Raw genomic sequence first — 17,387 nt, 5'->3', positions numbered from 1 at the left:
GAAGAAGAAGAAGAAGAAGAAGAAGAAGAAAGAAAGAAAGAAAGAAAGAAAGAAAGAAAGAAAGAAAGAAAGAAAGAAAGAAAGAAAGAAAGAAAGAAAGAACAAAATTTAAAAAAGGAGAAAAAAGTCAAAAGCAAGCACTATGGTATAGTAACAACTGAAAAAAAAAACTTCATCTCTGGGACTTAGTCTCTTTCATATTAGTGTAAATCTGCCAATCATGCGTTCCTGACTGCAGCCACTTCTGCATTATCCTAGGACTGTTTCCATCCTTGGGAGCTGTATTACTTTTTCTACCGTACTGTGCTCCTAAGTGGCTGTTTAATAAACAGTACTTGTATTTTATCTCCATCTGCTGCTGAATAAAAAGAAAAACCTGACCTTAAGGTGAGCTTGATACACAAGAGTATTAGGAGAGCCTTAATGTCCTCCAAGGAGATGGCAAAGTCGTTATTTAGCAAACCAAAACATTGTTATTATAATGCAATTGTAGAGATAAAAGTAAAAAATAATAATAATAAAGGCTTTGATTACAGTAACCAGCTGTTGGCCATATTCAAACTGCAAGAATGTTTGTTAGATTTTTTTAATCTCATGTAAAAAAAAAAACTGCAATAAAATGCTAGCGTGAATTATCCAATGAGCAAATGTGTCTCTATCAACCCAAAATATAAATAATTCAAACGAAAATACAGAAGAATATATTAAAATATTAAAGGCCAGAATACCTCTAACCATCACTTTTGAAATCTCTTTTAAAAGAAAGGTAGTACTTGAAAGGATACACAGTACTGATGGGTTAGGGGAAAAACAGACTGCTCACCTCAATGGTGATTGTGTCAGCATCGGCCTCTCTCTTGGCTGCAGACCTGAAAATGCTTTCTAACAAGTGAACCTGCTGACAATAGGTTTGCATTTATGAAATTGGTTGCATGAGCGTTCAATGCCAGCTTAAGCAGCCAAGTGCTCTCCTTGCCGTGCCATTGCGGGGTTTCCATGCCATCCAGTTCCGCCTAAGTGTTTTGTGTCACAAAGAAAAGAAGAGTTCTGTCATTCTGCCACACACACATACCCCTCTTCATCTTTTTACCCCCAAAATCTTACCATTTACCTGCTGTTGATGCCAAAGTCAGAACTTTGCTTCTGCAAGCAGCTGTCAGCGGCAAGGAGCCACCAGATAATCTCAGAATGACAAACGTAGGTGTTAATCGGAGTGAGGTTATGTGAGGACTGATTCCTGTCGGAAATAGCCCAGCAAATCAGTAAGCAGAGGCGTCTCTAACTGAATCAGAAGTGGTTTTGCTGGCACAGTCAAGAGCGTGGTGGCACTGCCACGGCAAGCATACATAGGTACTTTCTATGTTCCTGTTGGCCTTCGGAGATGAAAATTTGATAGAATGAAATAGGATATTAGGTTTTTTTTAGTGTAGCTAGAACAAAAAAAAAAAAAGCATCCTTTTTTCCCTGCTGAATGAATCTAAAGGTAACCCAAAAAGTTTCAACTGCTTTTCTATTTATTCAGAAGAAATTAAGAGCCTCTGAAAGTCTTGGAAAAATTAATAAGTGACATTCCAGATAGTATCATTCATCATCTGGATGGGAAGAAAGGAAAGTTCTGTCTAATGTCATTCAACGGATAGGCCCTCATCTGCAGAAGTTCATATGCAAGCTTAACTTAGCGTTTGAGTCTTCAGGATCACAGTCAATTCATCTTGGCAATGCCCTTGTGCTACATATAGCACTATCAGAGGTAGTAAAATATATTTTAAAACACAGTAAGGATAGCTACAATGGCATATTTCACAGTTTGGAGATCTGCTAAATTCTTTTAAGGCGTAACTTTTCTGCTCTGAAGTGAGCTTCCAGATCTCTTAAAAGATTCTTTTAAGATACATTTGTTTAAATGCTGTCAGAGTTGAGTAATGCTAATGAGGTCTACTACAGATTTTGTTAATCTTATGGAAAGTTTCTTTATAAATTGTCATAAGAGATAAGCATTTTTCTGAGTTAATTAATATGTGAACCTTCTGTCAAAACACCTACTTGCTTACTTTGCTTTAGGCATAATTCAACCTGTGCTCAACAGAGCAGAAATTAGCTTCTCTGGAAGAAAAATTACTTTCTGGTAAAATTGACTTTCCTTTGATTTAACCTTACTATTTGTCTTCTTTCATCTATCTGTTAAAAACTCAGCAGCGTTTTTACAGTTTTCTGCATAGTACCTGCGTGACTACAGTCAGACAGGGGGAGGATGAGACCACGTCTTCCCATTTCCATACCCTAAAAATCATTTGTCACTTGTAAAGCCTACATTGCATATTTCCTCCCCACATCCTTTCCATGTGCACTGTCCAAATGATAGCTAATTGGAAGTAATCATCTTTTCTCCGAATAGAATTCTCTGGGGGAAAATCCATGCCAACTCCAGCTAAAGTTTGAATGCTTCATATGTGTTTATGTATGGAATAATTGAATCATAGAATCACCAAGTTTGGAAAAGACTTCCAAGATCATCCAGTCCAACCATCCACCTATCACCAGTATTTCCCATGTCCTTCAGTAAAACATTTAAACATTTCTTGAACACCTCCAGGCTCAGTGACCCCACCACCTCAGTAGGCAACCCATTCCAGCACCTGACCACACTTTCAGAGAGGTATTTCCATTAGGAAATACGTTAGTCCAGCCTGAGTCTCCTCTGACGCAATTTGAGGCCATTCCCTCTCTTCCTGTCACTAGTTACACAGAAGAAAAGGCCATGGGAGAAGAAGTATGTGTACATATTTTCAACAACAACAACAAAATTAACGTTACCAAATCTAAAAACAATGAAAAAAAATTATATCATTCTTTTAGAGGAAATAAATACTCATTTTATAAATCTGAGCATGTTGAGATGTAAGAAAGGTAGTTGTATTTTCAAATTACCTTAACTCAGCCTTATCTTGACACCATGCAATTATGATAATTAAAGAACTTTGGTTTATGGCATTCTTAAATTAGTTTTCACTGACTTTTAAAGCATCATAAGATTTAATCCTCTCATCCCATCCTTAAATCATGTCCCTGCTGGTGTCCCACATTCAGGGTGGGGGTGCGGCCACACCGCAGTTTAAGTTGGCATTAAATCAGGCTTTTGGGATTCTCCTTTTGCTGACTCTTAGTTCTGTGCTTCTTCTGTGCTGGCTTTGTTGATTACCTGGTTCAGAGAGAACCATCCAGCTCATAGGAAGCCACCCTCAAAGGAGGCATTACTGCTGAACTCCCAGAACTGATGCAGGAAGGCAAAGTGCGGCAGAGGCAGGACAATAGGAGCTCCAACCTTAAATCCAGTTACACTGTAGTGAACATACACTGTAAGTCAGAGAATCTAAGAAAATGTGGTTTAATTATCCTGCTCAGAAAGACTAAGTTATTCCTTTTCTCACTATAGGGCTTAACTGCTGTCTCTCAAGCCTGTATTTTGTCTTCTGTATTTTTCTTGATACATTCAATTTATCCCACATGCTCTGTACTCACCTGCCAGTCTCTTCCTTCAGTCACACTCTTTCAAAATAGTTAAAATACTGATTGTGTATCGTTCACAGAGGTTTTCCCTTCCTTCATTTAAGGCTCTTCAGCCGTTTCTGTTTTACTCTGTTTTCAGAGTTGACTACTCCAATAACAGCTTCACTGCCAAAGTGTGAGCTTTCAGGAGGTGTGCTTCCATCCTATCTATTTTGGCTTCAGATTTCTTAAGATGATCCTACTCATTTTGTGAAGAGTAGTTTTCTCTTGCCTGCCAAAGGCAACCAAGAAATTCATCTAAAGAGACTGTGCTCTGCAATTGGAATATGCCGTGAAGTTACTACTGCTGGAAATGTTAGCTGAGACAGGCTACGTTGGATGCCTGCTATGGGACACTTGCAGCACAGCTCTGCAATATCAGCTGCAGCTACAGTCACATTACAGCCCATGTACAGCAGAGGATGGATACATCTGCTCCCTGATAATGTAAAGCTCACATGTCTTCATGATGGATTATTGCAATCCATTAAAGGGGAAAGAAAAACACCCCATCTACTCATGAAAGATGTCAGTTCCACTATAGTAAGATGCCTGTGGTAGAGAGTAAAGACAATTCAACAATGCAGTAGTAAAGAGTCAAACGATCAGTGGAAGTGAGGTGGTTTAGCCTGAATTGATTCAAAGCTAATGTGCCAAGAAGTTCAGGAATGCTGCATATATTACGAGTCTTTCAGCACTTGTAAATTCTTTTTCAAGATTATCAGTGAGGTAAAATGGGGTGAAGGTAATAGCAAGGAGCTGGCAGTTAGTAAACAGATGTTTACCTATTCAGAAGATTTCAGCTCCAGGCAAGAACGAGATAATTGGTTTGATTACTGTTAAGAGTAATGTGTCAGGCTGTGTAATTTTATTCAGACTTGGAGCCAAAAATTTTATTAAATGGGAGCATCAGACAGCATTTCAGATTGGGAGAAATTCGTTATAAGCTTTTGCTGTACAGGATAGCTTACATTCTATTTTCCTTTTTGCTTTGAGAAGTACTATGTGTATGTAAATGAAAGTCTAGTCTTCAGAAGCTTTCTTTCACACCCTTATCTTGAAAAACCACGGTCTGAGGTCACATTTTTAATCTGGTAGTGGTTACTGATAAAAGCTATTAATGTAGCATGCCTCTAGTGCAGCTATGTGCTCTAGCATAACCCCCTAGCCTTAAGGTAACCCCTAAGACTCATTCTGTATTCAAACGCGTTCTCAAACTCGAGCAATTAGCTTTGTGAGGTGACAAGTAAAAAGCTGTATGCACGGGGTGTGCAGCACTTACAAACTGAGTAAAGTACACTTGGTGAAACATTGGAGTTTAACCAGATTGTGCAGATCTGGTACTCTATGCAGGGACACAAGTTTGTGCCAGGATGGACCAAGGTGGGAGTAAGTGCTCAGAAGTGCTTCTCTCCAACTGCTGATGGATACTGAACTTCAGCACAAGGAGTACAAAGATGGAATTTAAAAAAATTAACCCTCATTTCAGAGCAGCACAAAAAAAGGGCTTGGAAATATTGTGCTGGAATATCTTCAACACTACCACCATTAAATGAAATGACATTGAATAATAGATCACTGAGAGTTGGATACAGCCCCTGGTGAAGTGGGACCTGAGAGGGATAAATCCCACAGCTATATCACTTAAAGTGGGAGCATATATGTACCAGCCTGTTACAGTGGGAGGGTTAAAAGGGCCCTGAGGTGCCCCTCTCCTTTCCAGTAAATCAGTGAACTGACGTCAGCTGCATTCTGTGCATCTGCAACAAGCCAAGAAGCACCAGAGGGGGATTTAATTTTAAAAGAGTTGAAACCGGTACCATATGCCCTCCTCCCTACCATCTGGCTGGGGGGACATTTTGTACAAATTCAGCATGCCAGCTGCCTGTTCGGGAGGAAAAAAAGAAGTTTCTCTTTTGGTAAAAATATTTGGCAGTTCCCTTTCCATCTTTAGTGGCCTCCAACGTAATCCAGATCTATGGAGGAGTTCTACAGATGCAGCCCTATTTATGGGCCTCAGAAATAGGCAGTGATAGATAGTGAAAAGCTTGTTTCACTGTTTTCAATTCTTCAGCCCAAAGTAAACTGTGATCCTAAAGTTGATATATGATGTTTGTAAACTGCCCAGAGTCTGTTTGTGTCTAAACAGAGACATCGTTTCTATTGTACATCTTATATATTTTCTATCACACTTAAGGTCATAAAATGATACAAGGTGGCATTAATTCATTATGATTATGAGATCACATTAATCATAACACACCAGGTAGAAATAATTTAAATATATGATGTCAGATATGGTATTTTGTCATATAGATTTACGATTAGGCAAATCAAATGTATGTTTATACCATTAGCTTATCTTTAGTTTGTCTAATCAAGTATACATCTGTTCATATATCTATGGCTTATCTTAGGTGCCAAATTAAAATAAATAAATACATCACGTTATAATCATTTCTGATTCATTACTCCCTGACCTGTGAAAAATCATCCATTAAGGGAGAATAATACCCCTCACATCCTGAAATAGTAGGAGTAACATGCTAATTAGAAATTGACGTGAAGTATGCAGCAGGCATCAAGATCTTGCTGCTCTTTAAATTGCAGAACAGAGCTCCCAGAGAATTTTCTTCAAGAAGTAAAGATTCCAGAAGGTTATTTTAAGGGTTACTTTGATCATTTGTCTTTGATAGCTCACATCATTTTCACTTGAAACCGTTTTCTGTTTCTCACAAGTTATCTTCGTCTGTTCACAGCATCACATCTTCAATATGTGCACACCCTGATGCTGCTGTTTTTTTCATTTTCTGGGACAGATTACAAAGGATTGTAAGTAAGCTAACCTCGGTGTTTCTGCTTTTCCTATTGATAGATTTTGTTATATACGAAGGCATACTCTCACAAACACATGAAGAGACAACTAGGTTTGAAGAAACTAAGCTTTGTGGTAATTGAGCTATTACATCCTACGTAGTCTGATCAAAATACTGCTACAGGGTTGCAGCTCAATGAGTGCAGAACTGTAACCAAAGAAACTGAAAATCAGTCAGAAAATAAAGAAGGTTCCTTTTTAGACTGGTCAAAACCCTTGAAATCACATTTTCTTGCGCAATATACGTAGTGTTGGTGACAAAAGCAAAAATATTATATATAAATATATGTATACACACACACACTTCCCCCTAAGTCCCAGGCTGCTTCATTAAAGAAAAGAGCACATTTTGAAGGAAAGACTTCATGTATTTCCACATTCAATGGCTTCTGATCCCAAGCAGAACTTTTTAGCATACATTTGCTAATGAATTCCACGTCTACTGCAGATGTACAAGCTTTTAAAAGCACTTCTCCTTAAGCACAATTTGTTTTTATCAAGTCTACATGATTCTGAGCCAGTCTAGTCATTTGTGACAGTTAACTCCATTCAACCTTCCCAGTTAGATGTGGCACAACACCCTGCCCTTGCCTGTAGAATTAGCCCTCCACAAACAGGATCTCCTTGGCACACTGTAATTGCTCCAAGTTACTTCATGAAATAATAACTATGTGAAATTTAGTCAGGTTTAAATGTTTCTAGCACCAATACCAGCACCTCTGAGTTCTAAAAACAGTTGCAGCAGTTCTATATATAGATGTTGCCTTCCTTGCAAATACCACTCGTTACTACTAAAGACAACTAATAGCACTGAGTCAGGTTCCTCCCTTTGTCCTAAGGACTGAGATCAGCCCGTGGTGGACTATAACAAGCTTCCTGTGGATGCAAAGCAGTGATCAAAAAGAAAGAAGTGTGGTGCAGCATTAGTACCAGAGAGAGGGTACAACCAGAAGGCCAATTCCTGTAATACTGCTGTATTAATAACATTTTCAGTTCCTGGGCTTTAATATTATACTCTTTAATATTATGTGCTGGTTTCTGGAACTGTTCTCGTGAGCTGAAAGGTGTCCTTGTAGCTGCATAGAAAAAGCTTGAAAGCATCAACCTTAAAACCTAAAGAACAGAAAAGCTAAATGAAATTCCTCTGAAATCAGAATTTGAAAGGCTGTCATTTTTGTAATTGTTGTGATTGACAGCACTGAAATTTCTACTATTCAAAAGCATTTTCATCTAGCTTGTTTTTTATTATTATTTTTTAATGTCTCTTGAGCATTCTGTGCTCTTATTTGTTTAAATTTTGGTTAAAAAAAAAAAAAGGACTGCTATCATTCTGTCTGATCTCCTGGAGGGAAGTTAACATATACTTGTGCTACTGTGTGCCATACATCTTTGTAGCAGATGCTCAATACATCTGATGGTGCTCTATAGGACAGGCTGCACACATTTTATAATTGATCTCTGCACTTAAATTGGGCACATGCTGAGCTTTTTAAACTCTAAAAATTCAACAGGAAGGCATTTCTTGGAGATTAAGCATATAGTAAAAATAGATGCAGGGTCTGAGATGTAATTGCCTCATTCTAAGCCATAGGCTAACTCCTGTAAAGGCCACAGTTTCTCATTAAAGCCACATGTAAGAAATATCATAGAGGTCACTCTGAAAATAACGCCTCCTGTTTGTTCCCACAGAAACTACAATGGATACAAAGAGCAAAATAATACTGCTTGGTAGAGCAAGTCCTCAACTACAAAACTCTAATGTTGTCACCACCATTAGCTGTGTGTTACGCCAGAGATGAACAAGAATCTGCATGCCATGCTTGTAAAAATCTGCACCAACTGAAGTGACCCAAGAGTAGCCACTGCTGAAACACACCACCCACCCACCATATCGCTGTGCTCACATCTGCTGGTTTGTCTCTATAAACATTCAGCAAGCTTCAGTGAATATCAATGGCTGACATTTTATCAGTACGTAGGAATTCCATTCCACCCTTTCGCTTCATTTGCACTTCCATGACAGACACCATTCTGTCAGACTGCCCCTCTGCTGCATCTGTCACATGGCAACAACATGTAATGGAACACTGGTGGGAAGGTTCAACTTCTGCTGTATCACCAACATCTGCCTCTGATGTCATGAGCAAACATAATAAAATAGGAGGCATTACTTTAGAAGCACTATAATAATTCTAAGGGGAAAAAAGCAATTGTGATAGGCTAGTTTGGAAGGACACAGCTGAAGAAATTCACTTAAGAAAACAGGAACTGCAAGCATTTGTTTTGATTAACTGCTTCAGGACTTCAAATGCTACCTACATTTTGACTGTTTTCTTGTCTGCATGGCAGTAGAAGTGCTAACATCAAGGTCCCTTAAATTAAAATCTGATTTATCTTTATTTGTCAGACTCATTCACAGTATGAAAACGGAGGAAGCAGTGGGATGAGACCAAAGGAATTTTTTAATTAAAAACAAATTATTTATTTCTTACATAAATACAACACTAGCACCGCAGTTTTTTAGTTTTAAAACTTTTTTCCTTCTAGCCTTGTCATACTTTTGTTTACACACACTGCTGCACCAGTTACTCAAATAATGCTGTGAAAGTCCAGCTTAGTACCTGTTTACTCATTGGGCTTGGTACTGCACAGCTTATCCTGGAAGGGTTTTTCATTGCACTGGATTTCAGAAGTGGCAGCCAACCTGCTGCATGCCCTCTTGAACCCAAATCATTAGCTGTATTTAAGAGCCATTCAGTCGCAATGCTGACTTAAATCACAGAACGTCCCAGGTTGGAAGGGACTTCAAGGATCATGAATCTCCAACCCCCTGACCTAAACTGAAGAACCTGACAATATGATTTAGATAGTATCTGACAATGTCACTAAAAAAGTGCCTAGATAAGAAATAATATTTCAGAATGTTTACTATCGTTCCATTTTAAGTATCAGTGATGCAACAAATCTTCAGCAGTCCACCTCAGATAGCCATAAGGTTTGGCTTAAAAATAAAATAAAATCAAAATACCTACAAGCACTGAACATTTAGGTTCATATGCTTTCTCTACTTCTTAAAATAAAAATTTGAATGGGGTGAACTATTAGTAAAAAGCTGCTGCAGTCCATAAAGAGCCAGATACAGTCTTCAAGATGGTAAGGAACAAATTCTCTTTGCTTTTCTCAGAAAGGCAGAAACTCGACATCTTGAGAATAAGGTTATTATAAGCTTATTCAGCTTACTGCTCCCTTCAAGTGGTTTGTATTAGTTGCTGTTTCCTTATGGCAATAACATAAGAAGTTTGTGTGTATCCACACGATAGAGAGACACACGATGTGCTTGAAAAATTGAGTATTCATGTTTCAACTTTTCATACTCAAGATGGTAATGCAGCAGATTTTTACTTGAAGAAAAAACATTCAGACTTCAATTTCAGTAAGCATAATTCAAGAACAAGATCTACTTCAGGGAAAAAAGAGGAATTTGCACATTCCTGGAAGCCTTCAGTCCTGCTGGAAATTTCCCTCTGGCTATAGCAGCAAGTGCAGCACATAGAAATCCATGTTTGCTCTCATTTGATTCCTGTTGTAGGGCTCTCAAGCACTGATCCAAATGAGCTCAGAAGAAGGTAATGTGACTATGAAGACCTGTGCTCTCCATCTCTATTAGAAGATACAAAGACTTTTCAAAATAAATTTGTGAAATGCAGTGAGCTATTAGAACACAGGAATCATTTCAATATTTCATGCTGAACACCATCACATCAAGCAACACCCATTAACCCCAGAGAATCGCAAAACATTTCAGATCTGGATGTACAACCCTAGGGATTCACAGCAGTCAATTCACACGTTTTGAGCTTCAAAACAATAAAGAACAAAAGCTAGAGAAAATGTTTCATTAGGGAAACAAGTCAACCTGCTATTTAGCTACTTATCAGCACCTTAGTCATCCAGACAGCAGCACTTTGATGATCTAAAATTTAACATACAGGTAGCTTTTACATACCAATATGTATACCACTGCTCATTAGATTTAACTTGATGTGTCTAAAGCCATAATAGCACAGCTTTCATTAATAGCTATATAGGTTTCTTTGCTGTCATTTGTAATACCTGCTTATGTCAGAGAGAGCTTCTACTGGAAACCTGAAGCAGCTACACTAAATATATCATAAAAATCATTAGAAAGGAAAGAAAACCAGACTACAGCTGACCCATAGAGAAAGTAAAAAAAACTGCCTACCACAGCCAGCACTACTAAAATACAAGTATTGCTACAGTTAGAACACTGTTGAGAATATATCTCCTATACACATTAGAAGTGTAAGTGAAATCGAACTTTAAGCCACATCACTTCCAGCTAGAGGTTAACTTGTGTGATGGGATGTAGTTAATCTCAGAGCAGAGATCAAGTGACAGCTCTATCAGCACAAGTTGCTACAAGATCCGTACACTGGGTAATGTGTCCTATTCAGGCCTTTGAGCTGCATCTGCAGTATCCCATCCCCAGGCTGAATACACGTCTGAAACATTTCCCATTTGGAAAGCTGATCCTTGCAAAAGTCTTGGTTTGTCACTTCAGGGCATTAAACTTGTCTTTTAAAATGCCTGTAGTTCTATAGTTTCCATAACTGTGTCAAATACATATGCCAGATTCAGTTACACTAATGTTGCTTGGCATATAACAACTACATTTAGAGATTAAAGTTCAACAGGCCCATTTTGATTTAATTAATGTAGACTTTAAAGTTGCAAGGAATAATTTCTGTTAACCAGGCTGATTGTACACATAACTTCTACCTGTAAACTGTGCACTATAACCTCTATTTAACCTATACAAGAGGTATAGGAACCTGTAACCATACTTTCATGGTAAGATCTGGCAGCAGGTAAATTACTCCAAATGTTAACTGTTGGAAATGTACACTTCAATTCCTATTTGCACACAGACTGCATGCTTTTTTTCTATTTGACTAACAGCCCTCTGTGAGCATTCTCTTCAATTACTTGTAGATAAAAATTTGATCTATGACTGGAAAGAGCTATCCTTTTTGAAGAAAACAAAGGTAAGTGAAAGAACAGTGAAGTTGACAAGCAAACATCTGACAAGCTCTGTTACAAGAAGGTCCTCACAGGAGGAACTGTACTTCATTAATGCTTAGACCTTAAGGCAACTTACAAACCTGCACAGATAGGTAGAACATGGATTTAAGAGAAGAGTGATACAAACCAGCATAACTGGTATTATCCAGCAGTGATAGAACCAAAAGCAGTGAATTTGAGAAAGACAAGTATGTTTTCATAGAAGGGATTGGCTCTCCAATAAGAGTTAAGGAATGCCTTGTCTCCAGCAGTCTAGTGGCCACTTGCTGACTGACTTCTTCAGTTACTATGCTGCATTATGTTTGAGACATCCTTGTCTCAGATATGACTTCTCCAAGGGTAGATTTCTGTGGTGTGGTGTGATTTTTTTCTTTTGCTGTTATATATCTGTTATATCTATTCTTTTGCTGTTAATATCTGATAAGGTGCCAACACTTACTGGAGGCTTTTGCATGAAAAGTACTCATGATCATTTTTCACTGTATGGTCTTTTTGATGAAATGCTACTATTAGTGGCTATTTCAGTAGGACACATCCTATCATATTGATCTCACTTTCATGAAGCGTGTAGCATTTCACATCTTTGAGGATCTTCTGTCCATGTGTTCCATGGTTACTGGAAGAGAGAGGCAGATAGAACTCACTTCCTTCAGAAAGGATTCTGCCAAAGCAACTGCTGTGGTTAATTGCCGAAGACATACATACTCTTAGTGCCAAGCACAATGTACAAATTATCCAATGCTACTTCAGTTCTGGACTCTCAGAACTCATTCTGTGTTTTCCCTCAAGGATCAAACCCATCTGTTAAAGCTCATGTAAAAAAGAAACAGCTCACTGATTATATCCCCCGGTGCATGAACTATTAGCTAGAGAAATTTTAGCATTCAGTTTGTGTCTGGTGTGTAGCTCAAAAATAATTCCAAAGAAGAGCTGATTGGTGAGGCTGTAAGAAATGCCTATCTGCTACTAAGCTTCAGCAGGAAAGTTAGTGGTTTCTCAAAACAAAATGGTGGTTCTTTTATTTATTTAATGCTAGTCAGAAGCCCTTTGGAAGCTGATTACAAAGAGGAAAAAGGTCCTGTGGTTTCTGTCACAAAAATGGTTGGTCTGGGTCCAACTGGCACTTTCAACAGGAAGTATGAGTTTACTGCCACAGTTTGGAAAGAGGTAACCTTAGAATACTCTTGAAAAGTCATTTCCTCAGATGCTAATTCACATATATTCAAACTAGTGTCAAAGGCAAAGTTTATTTTTTGCTTTGCTAAATAAAATGAAAAATGGATTTCCTCAAGGAAAGCATGTAAGCCTCCCAGCAAATGCACAGTTAAACAAGCCACATATACACTTCCCACTCTATTTGATGTAAGCAGAGAGAGCTCCTAAACACCTTGTCTTTTGTTTGACAAGAAAATAATGGGCATGTTTATAGCTATTCTACTGCTTTATCAGTGGGAGTGAACAACTGCCAGGAATGGGGTTGACTGGGATTAGTCTGCTGTGTCATTAAAACCACAAATCCATTACATAGTCACTAAGGAAAATTCATTTCCAGGGCTATTCAGTTGCTGTTTAGGGATTGCCTGCAGTCACAAGGCTAAAATTCACAGGGCTTTGGAATTCTTTTTTTCCACCCCCTGAAAGTAGTAACCATATCAAAACATGCAGTACAATTCAGCCTTCTCTCTAGTGTCTCCCTTTCTGTATCTTCAAAGTTCCTTCATTATCATCAGTATTTAAAGCTTATTTTTCCAGGAAAAACAAGTCTATTTCAACTGTCAGTGGCAGTTTCACATGCTAGTACATTGTTTTGTTTATTTCCTTACTCAGGCTGAATTAATATTAAATACCTCATACCTTCTAAGGATTTAACCATAACTTTTTAATAGAAAAAGTCAATGTACAAAATTAGATAAGAATCTTTTAAAAATACATATATTCCCATAAGAAATAACTGCACAGGTAAAGATAAAAGCCTCATTTAACTAGAATTGCCTCCTGAACTCAACTAAGCTTTTAAGATGTCATCTGCTCCAAAAGAAACAAGTAAATAACCATAAAACACATCTCCATACCATTTCTATAAAACCTGTCAAGAAGATTTCAGGTCTTTATGCTCTACAAGATTCAAGACTGAGTTATAGTAGAATGCAAAATGTTGAAGATCACAAATGAAGTACATTATTGCATCATACCAACACTCCATGAAGTCCATGCTTCTGGGCCTGATATGGTCAGTGATGAATGATTGAAGAAAGTGATCTCAGAAGACAATGCTTTAATACACCGCCAGTATGGGAATTGTCTCCCTACAGATTAGTGTATATCCTGGAGCAAGCGAGTTTATCCTTCTTAGTATAAATCTGGATGTTCTTACCTATGTACACGTCCTTCCTATAACCTGTTTCTCTCTTGAACTTTATAAAATTCTGTGGTATTTTCCAGAATCTATCAGTTCTGAACAACATGCATGTTTCAAAGCTTTAGGTTTTTTAAAATAGCTGTTGGCCAATGATCTTACTGATGAAGAATCAGTTTCCATACAGTTTAGAAGAAATCAGTAAACAGAACTTTTATTTCTGTCTAGTTTCTGGCATAAAATGCAACTGAAAGCAAGCATGCAAAGCTGACCTGGGACTGAAGCTGCTGCATATGTTTTAACACTGCTTCATTTTAAAAAGTGTGATTGGTGGATAAGTCCCCTAGGATGCATATCTTTTCTGGAAATCACAGGGAACAGCAGTCATCCAACAAGCCTCATTACAGTCACTGCATAATATCAGGCAATGTAAGAGAAATGAATAGAAGTATCACATTCAATCCATTTTATATTGATGCAACTTTGTGCTTTGGAATGAACAGTCTAATAACTACATGAATGCTTCATTTGATTAAATTGACTCCCTCTAGCAGCTTGGAGCTGCTGTACCAGAAGCACTGGAGACGCTCCATCCTAAATGGACATACTACATTTAGTGTCAAGTTACTGGCAGCTCTATAAACCATTTGACCCCACCAGTTGATGATCAAGTTGTAACTGACCTATGCATCCTCCAGAGATCAGCTGAACCTTTAAAGAACTCAAAGCTATTAGACACATAATCCCACACACATCCTCCACTTGTGAATTTAACTCTATGACTGTCTAAGCAGTGCAATGAGCATCACACAGGACTATCAGAACAGTGCACAAAAACAGCACAGTTAACATGGACACATTAAATCTCTTGAGCTTTACCTTTGCACCTATCATGATCAATAATGGGTGAATATCAAGAATAACAGCAACAAAACCTCAAATAGAAAGCAGTTAGTCATCCACTGATAATATTTATTACAAGGCACTGGGCAAGTATTGAGCAAACAATCTAAAGGACTTATCCCGCTAGATAAAAGAATGGGATCCTCAGTAATAAAAGCTCATTCTGAACACCACACAGGGCAACCTGCTGAGTCCAAATGTGCTTCCCACCCCATAAATGTTTGTAGAGTCAAAGAAGCAAATGTTAGTATTTGGTGAGCATCACCCCTGCCAACATGGGCCAAACCCAAGGGGAACACATTTGAGCTGTTAACCATTGTAAAAACATTAGGAGTAAAGAAGAAAATAATGAGCACTGATGTAACAAAACAAAGAAAAAAAGATTCCAAAATCTATCATGTTAAAGGAATGTGCCTTTTTTGTCTGCTGACCTCTCATTCAGGGAAATACGCTGTTCAATATGATTCAGTGCAAAAAAAACCCAACCATTTCAAGGGAACGCAGAATTCCAACTCTGTTATAGGTGTCTTACAAATGTTAATCAATAGCTTAATGCTAAGCACACAGAGATGGCCCTATTCTAGCTTTATTCTTTCTCCCACATGCAAGAATCACCTCTACTTCACTGTGTAACTGCAGCAACTTCATATAATTCAGTTCTCCTCATGATATTCATTTTGCCTTTGAGTCAAGAAATCTATTTATCTAAAACATTTAAGAAACCAAAATACAGGTGCAACTGCCAAGAATTCAATCTTTTATTTAACAGATGTATATAGCAGAGAGCCCAAATGCTGACCAGTCCCTGCACCCCATCTCAGGCAAATCAGTGTTGCCTGAAACAAAGTTCTCACAGCACTGAGAGAACAGCTTAAGAGAAAAGCTATAAGAAAGTAAATCTGCTGTAGTTCATAGGCATATTTAGGGATTCATTTTCTTAGATGTAGCTCCCTTAGTGTAACAAACAGATTCAAGACTACTAGAAGTAAAAGCAAGTCCAACAAGGGTGCAGATAGATCATTCAAAATGAAACGGCATCGCCCTGAAAATGGCTCATGACAACAGCAAAAATATGGATTTTTCTGATCCTTAGTAGGACAGGTAATGGCCACTTAAAGCTTTATGGTTTCATACCCCAACTGTTCTGTGTCAAATCATTTCCTAAGAGTCAAAAATTATTTGCTCTCAGGGCCAGTTTTCCACTAAGAGCCATTATAAAAACTTAAACATAGCCATTATTTCAAGATACTGACATTTATTTTACGATATAGGTAAGTCACCCACAGGGTTACAATTTAAAATAAATAAGTTTACCTTTTCTTGAATCCTCTTGACTTTCACTCTCAATGCAAGTTTCCAAATTACATGGATAGGAAGCTTTATGAAATAGAAAGACAACTTATGCAGGAGATTATCCATAGTTTAAGCAACATCCGTTTCTGCACAATTAAAGAAGGATCCACATCAGGAATTTGAGACTTGGATGCATGTTTTCTGTCTCTTTCAAAAGAGCAGCAGTTTTCAGATGTTGCATAGTCCTTTTCTGCAGAGCAACTGGTGGAAGCCAGAACATCAAATGCAGAGCCTACAACAAATGACCAGTGTTATAAGGACAGTGTGATCTGGGAGGATTGAGGGAAGTGCTATCAAATGCAAATCATTTTGCTGACAGCATGCTCTAACAGTCTTACTTCTGGCAAGACTGTTCAGTTGCAAAAATAGAATAACAGTAACTAGGTGCTGATTTTTCCTACTCATCCTGCTACAAAGATGAAATCCGAGTGTATCTTAAAGCTTCTTCAGCTGCAGTAAAACTGTTAGGAAACCCGTTTCTCCCATACTTCTCCCCACCACTTCAGCTGTATTTAACCAACAGCACAGTCTGACTTCACTTTTGTTTTGCTCACAATCCTGTTATGTGGATTTCAGCCAGATTAATGCACTCTTTCATCCTCCGCTTCTTAAACTGGAATTGAAAGGCACTAGTTACAGGGCATAACAATGTAAGCTTATACAAAGCTCAGCTTGTAATAGGAGCCTTTGCCTTAAATCACACCTGCAAGCTCATTTCCTTTCAACTCATTAGTTTTCTTTCTGTGAACCCTTCTCTACTTTGCACCTTTGATCAGAAGACAACACATTCCCCTGATTTTATAGTGAATGTAAAAGCAGCAAAGCATATTTCCACCAGTTATCATCCTAAATTCTTGAGCTTCAAAGCTATGGAAGATTTCTTTTCCTTGGGGAACTGGGCTTGTTTAACTTCAAGAAGAGAAGGCTTTGAGGAGACCTCGTTGTAGCCTTCCAGTACTTGAAGGGGGAATGACTATTTACATGGGTTGATAGTGATAGGACAAAGGGGAATGGTTTTAAACTAAGACAGGGGAGGTTTAGGTTAGATATTAGGAGGAAGTTTTTCCACACAGCGGGTGATGATGCACTGGAACAGGTTGCCCAAGGAGGTTGTGGATGGCCCATCCCTGGAGGCTGGATATGGCTCTGGGCAGCCTGGTCTGGTGGTTGGAGACCCTGCACATAGCAGGGGGTTGAAACTAGGTGATCTTTGAAGTCCTTTTCAACCCAGGCCATTCCCTCCCCTCTTTC

At 38.3% G+C, this 17,387-nt stretch overlaps 1 protein-coding gene across 2 annotated transcripts in view; it reads right to left on the bottom strand.

Moving 5' to 3' along the window:
* Positions 1 to 17,387, bottom strand: part of ATP2C1 (ATPase secretory pathway Ca2+ transporting 1) — a 65,649-nt gene that overhangs the window by 46,731 nt on the left and 1,531 nt on the right. The window contains exon 2 of one of the 2 annotated variants that reach the window (XM_031553960.1): positions 16,098 to 16,368. In XM_031553960.1, coding sequence (XP_031409820.1) covers positions 16,098 to 16,202 — 105 coding nt within the window. In that variant the 5' untranslated portion in view covers positions 16,203 to 16,368. Of the gene's footprint in view, positions 1 to 823; positions 969 to 16,097; positions 16,369 to 17,387 lie in introns of those variants that run through there. The other variant, XM_019616550.2, reaches the window with a different exon arrangement.

Source organism: Meleagris gallopavo, chromosome 6 (assembly GCF_000146605.3).
Source record: "Meleagris gallopavo isolate NT-WF06-2002-E0010 breed Aviagen turkey brand Nicholas breeding stock chromosome 6, Turkey_5.1, whole genome shotgun sequence".
NCBI lineage: Eukaryota > Metazoa > Chordata > Aves > Galliformes > Phasianidae > Meleagris > Meleagris gallopavo.
Note: the sequence above shows the minus strand (reverse complement) of the source record. Positions and strands in the feature narration are given on the sequence as shown.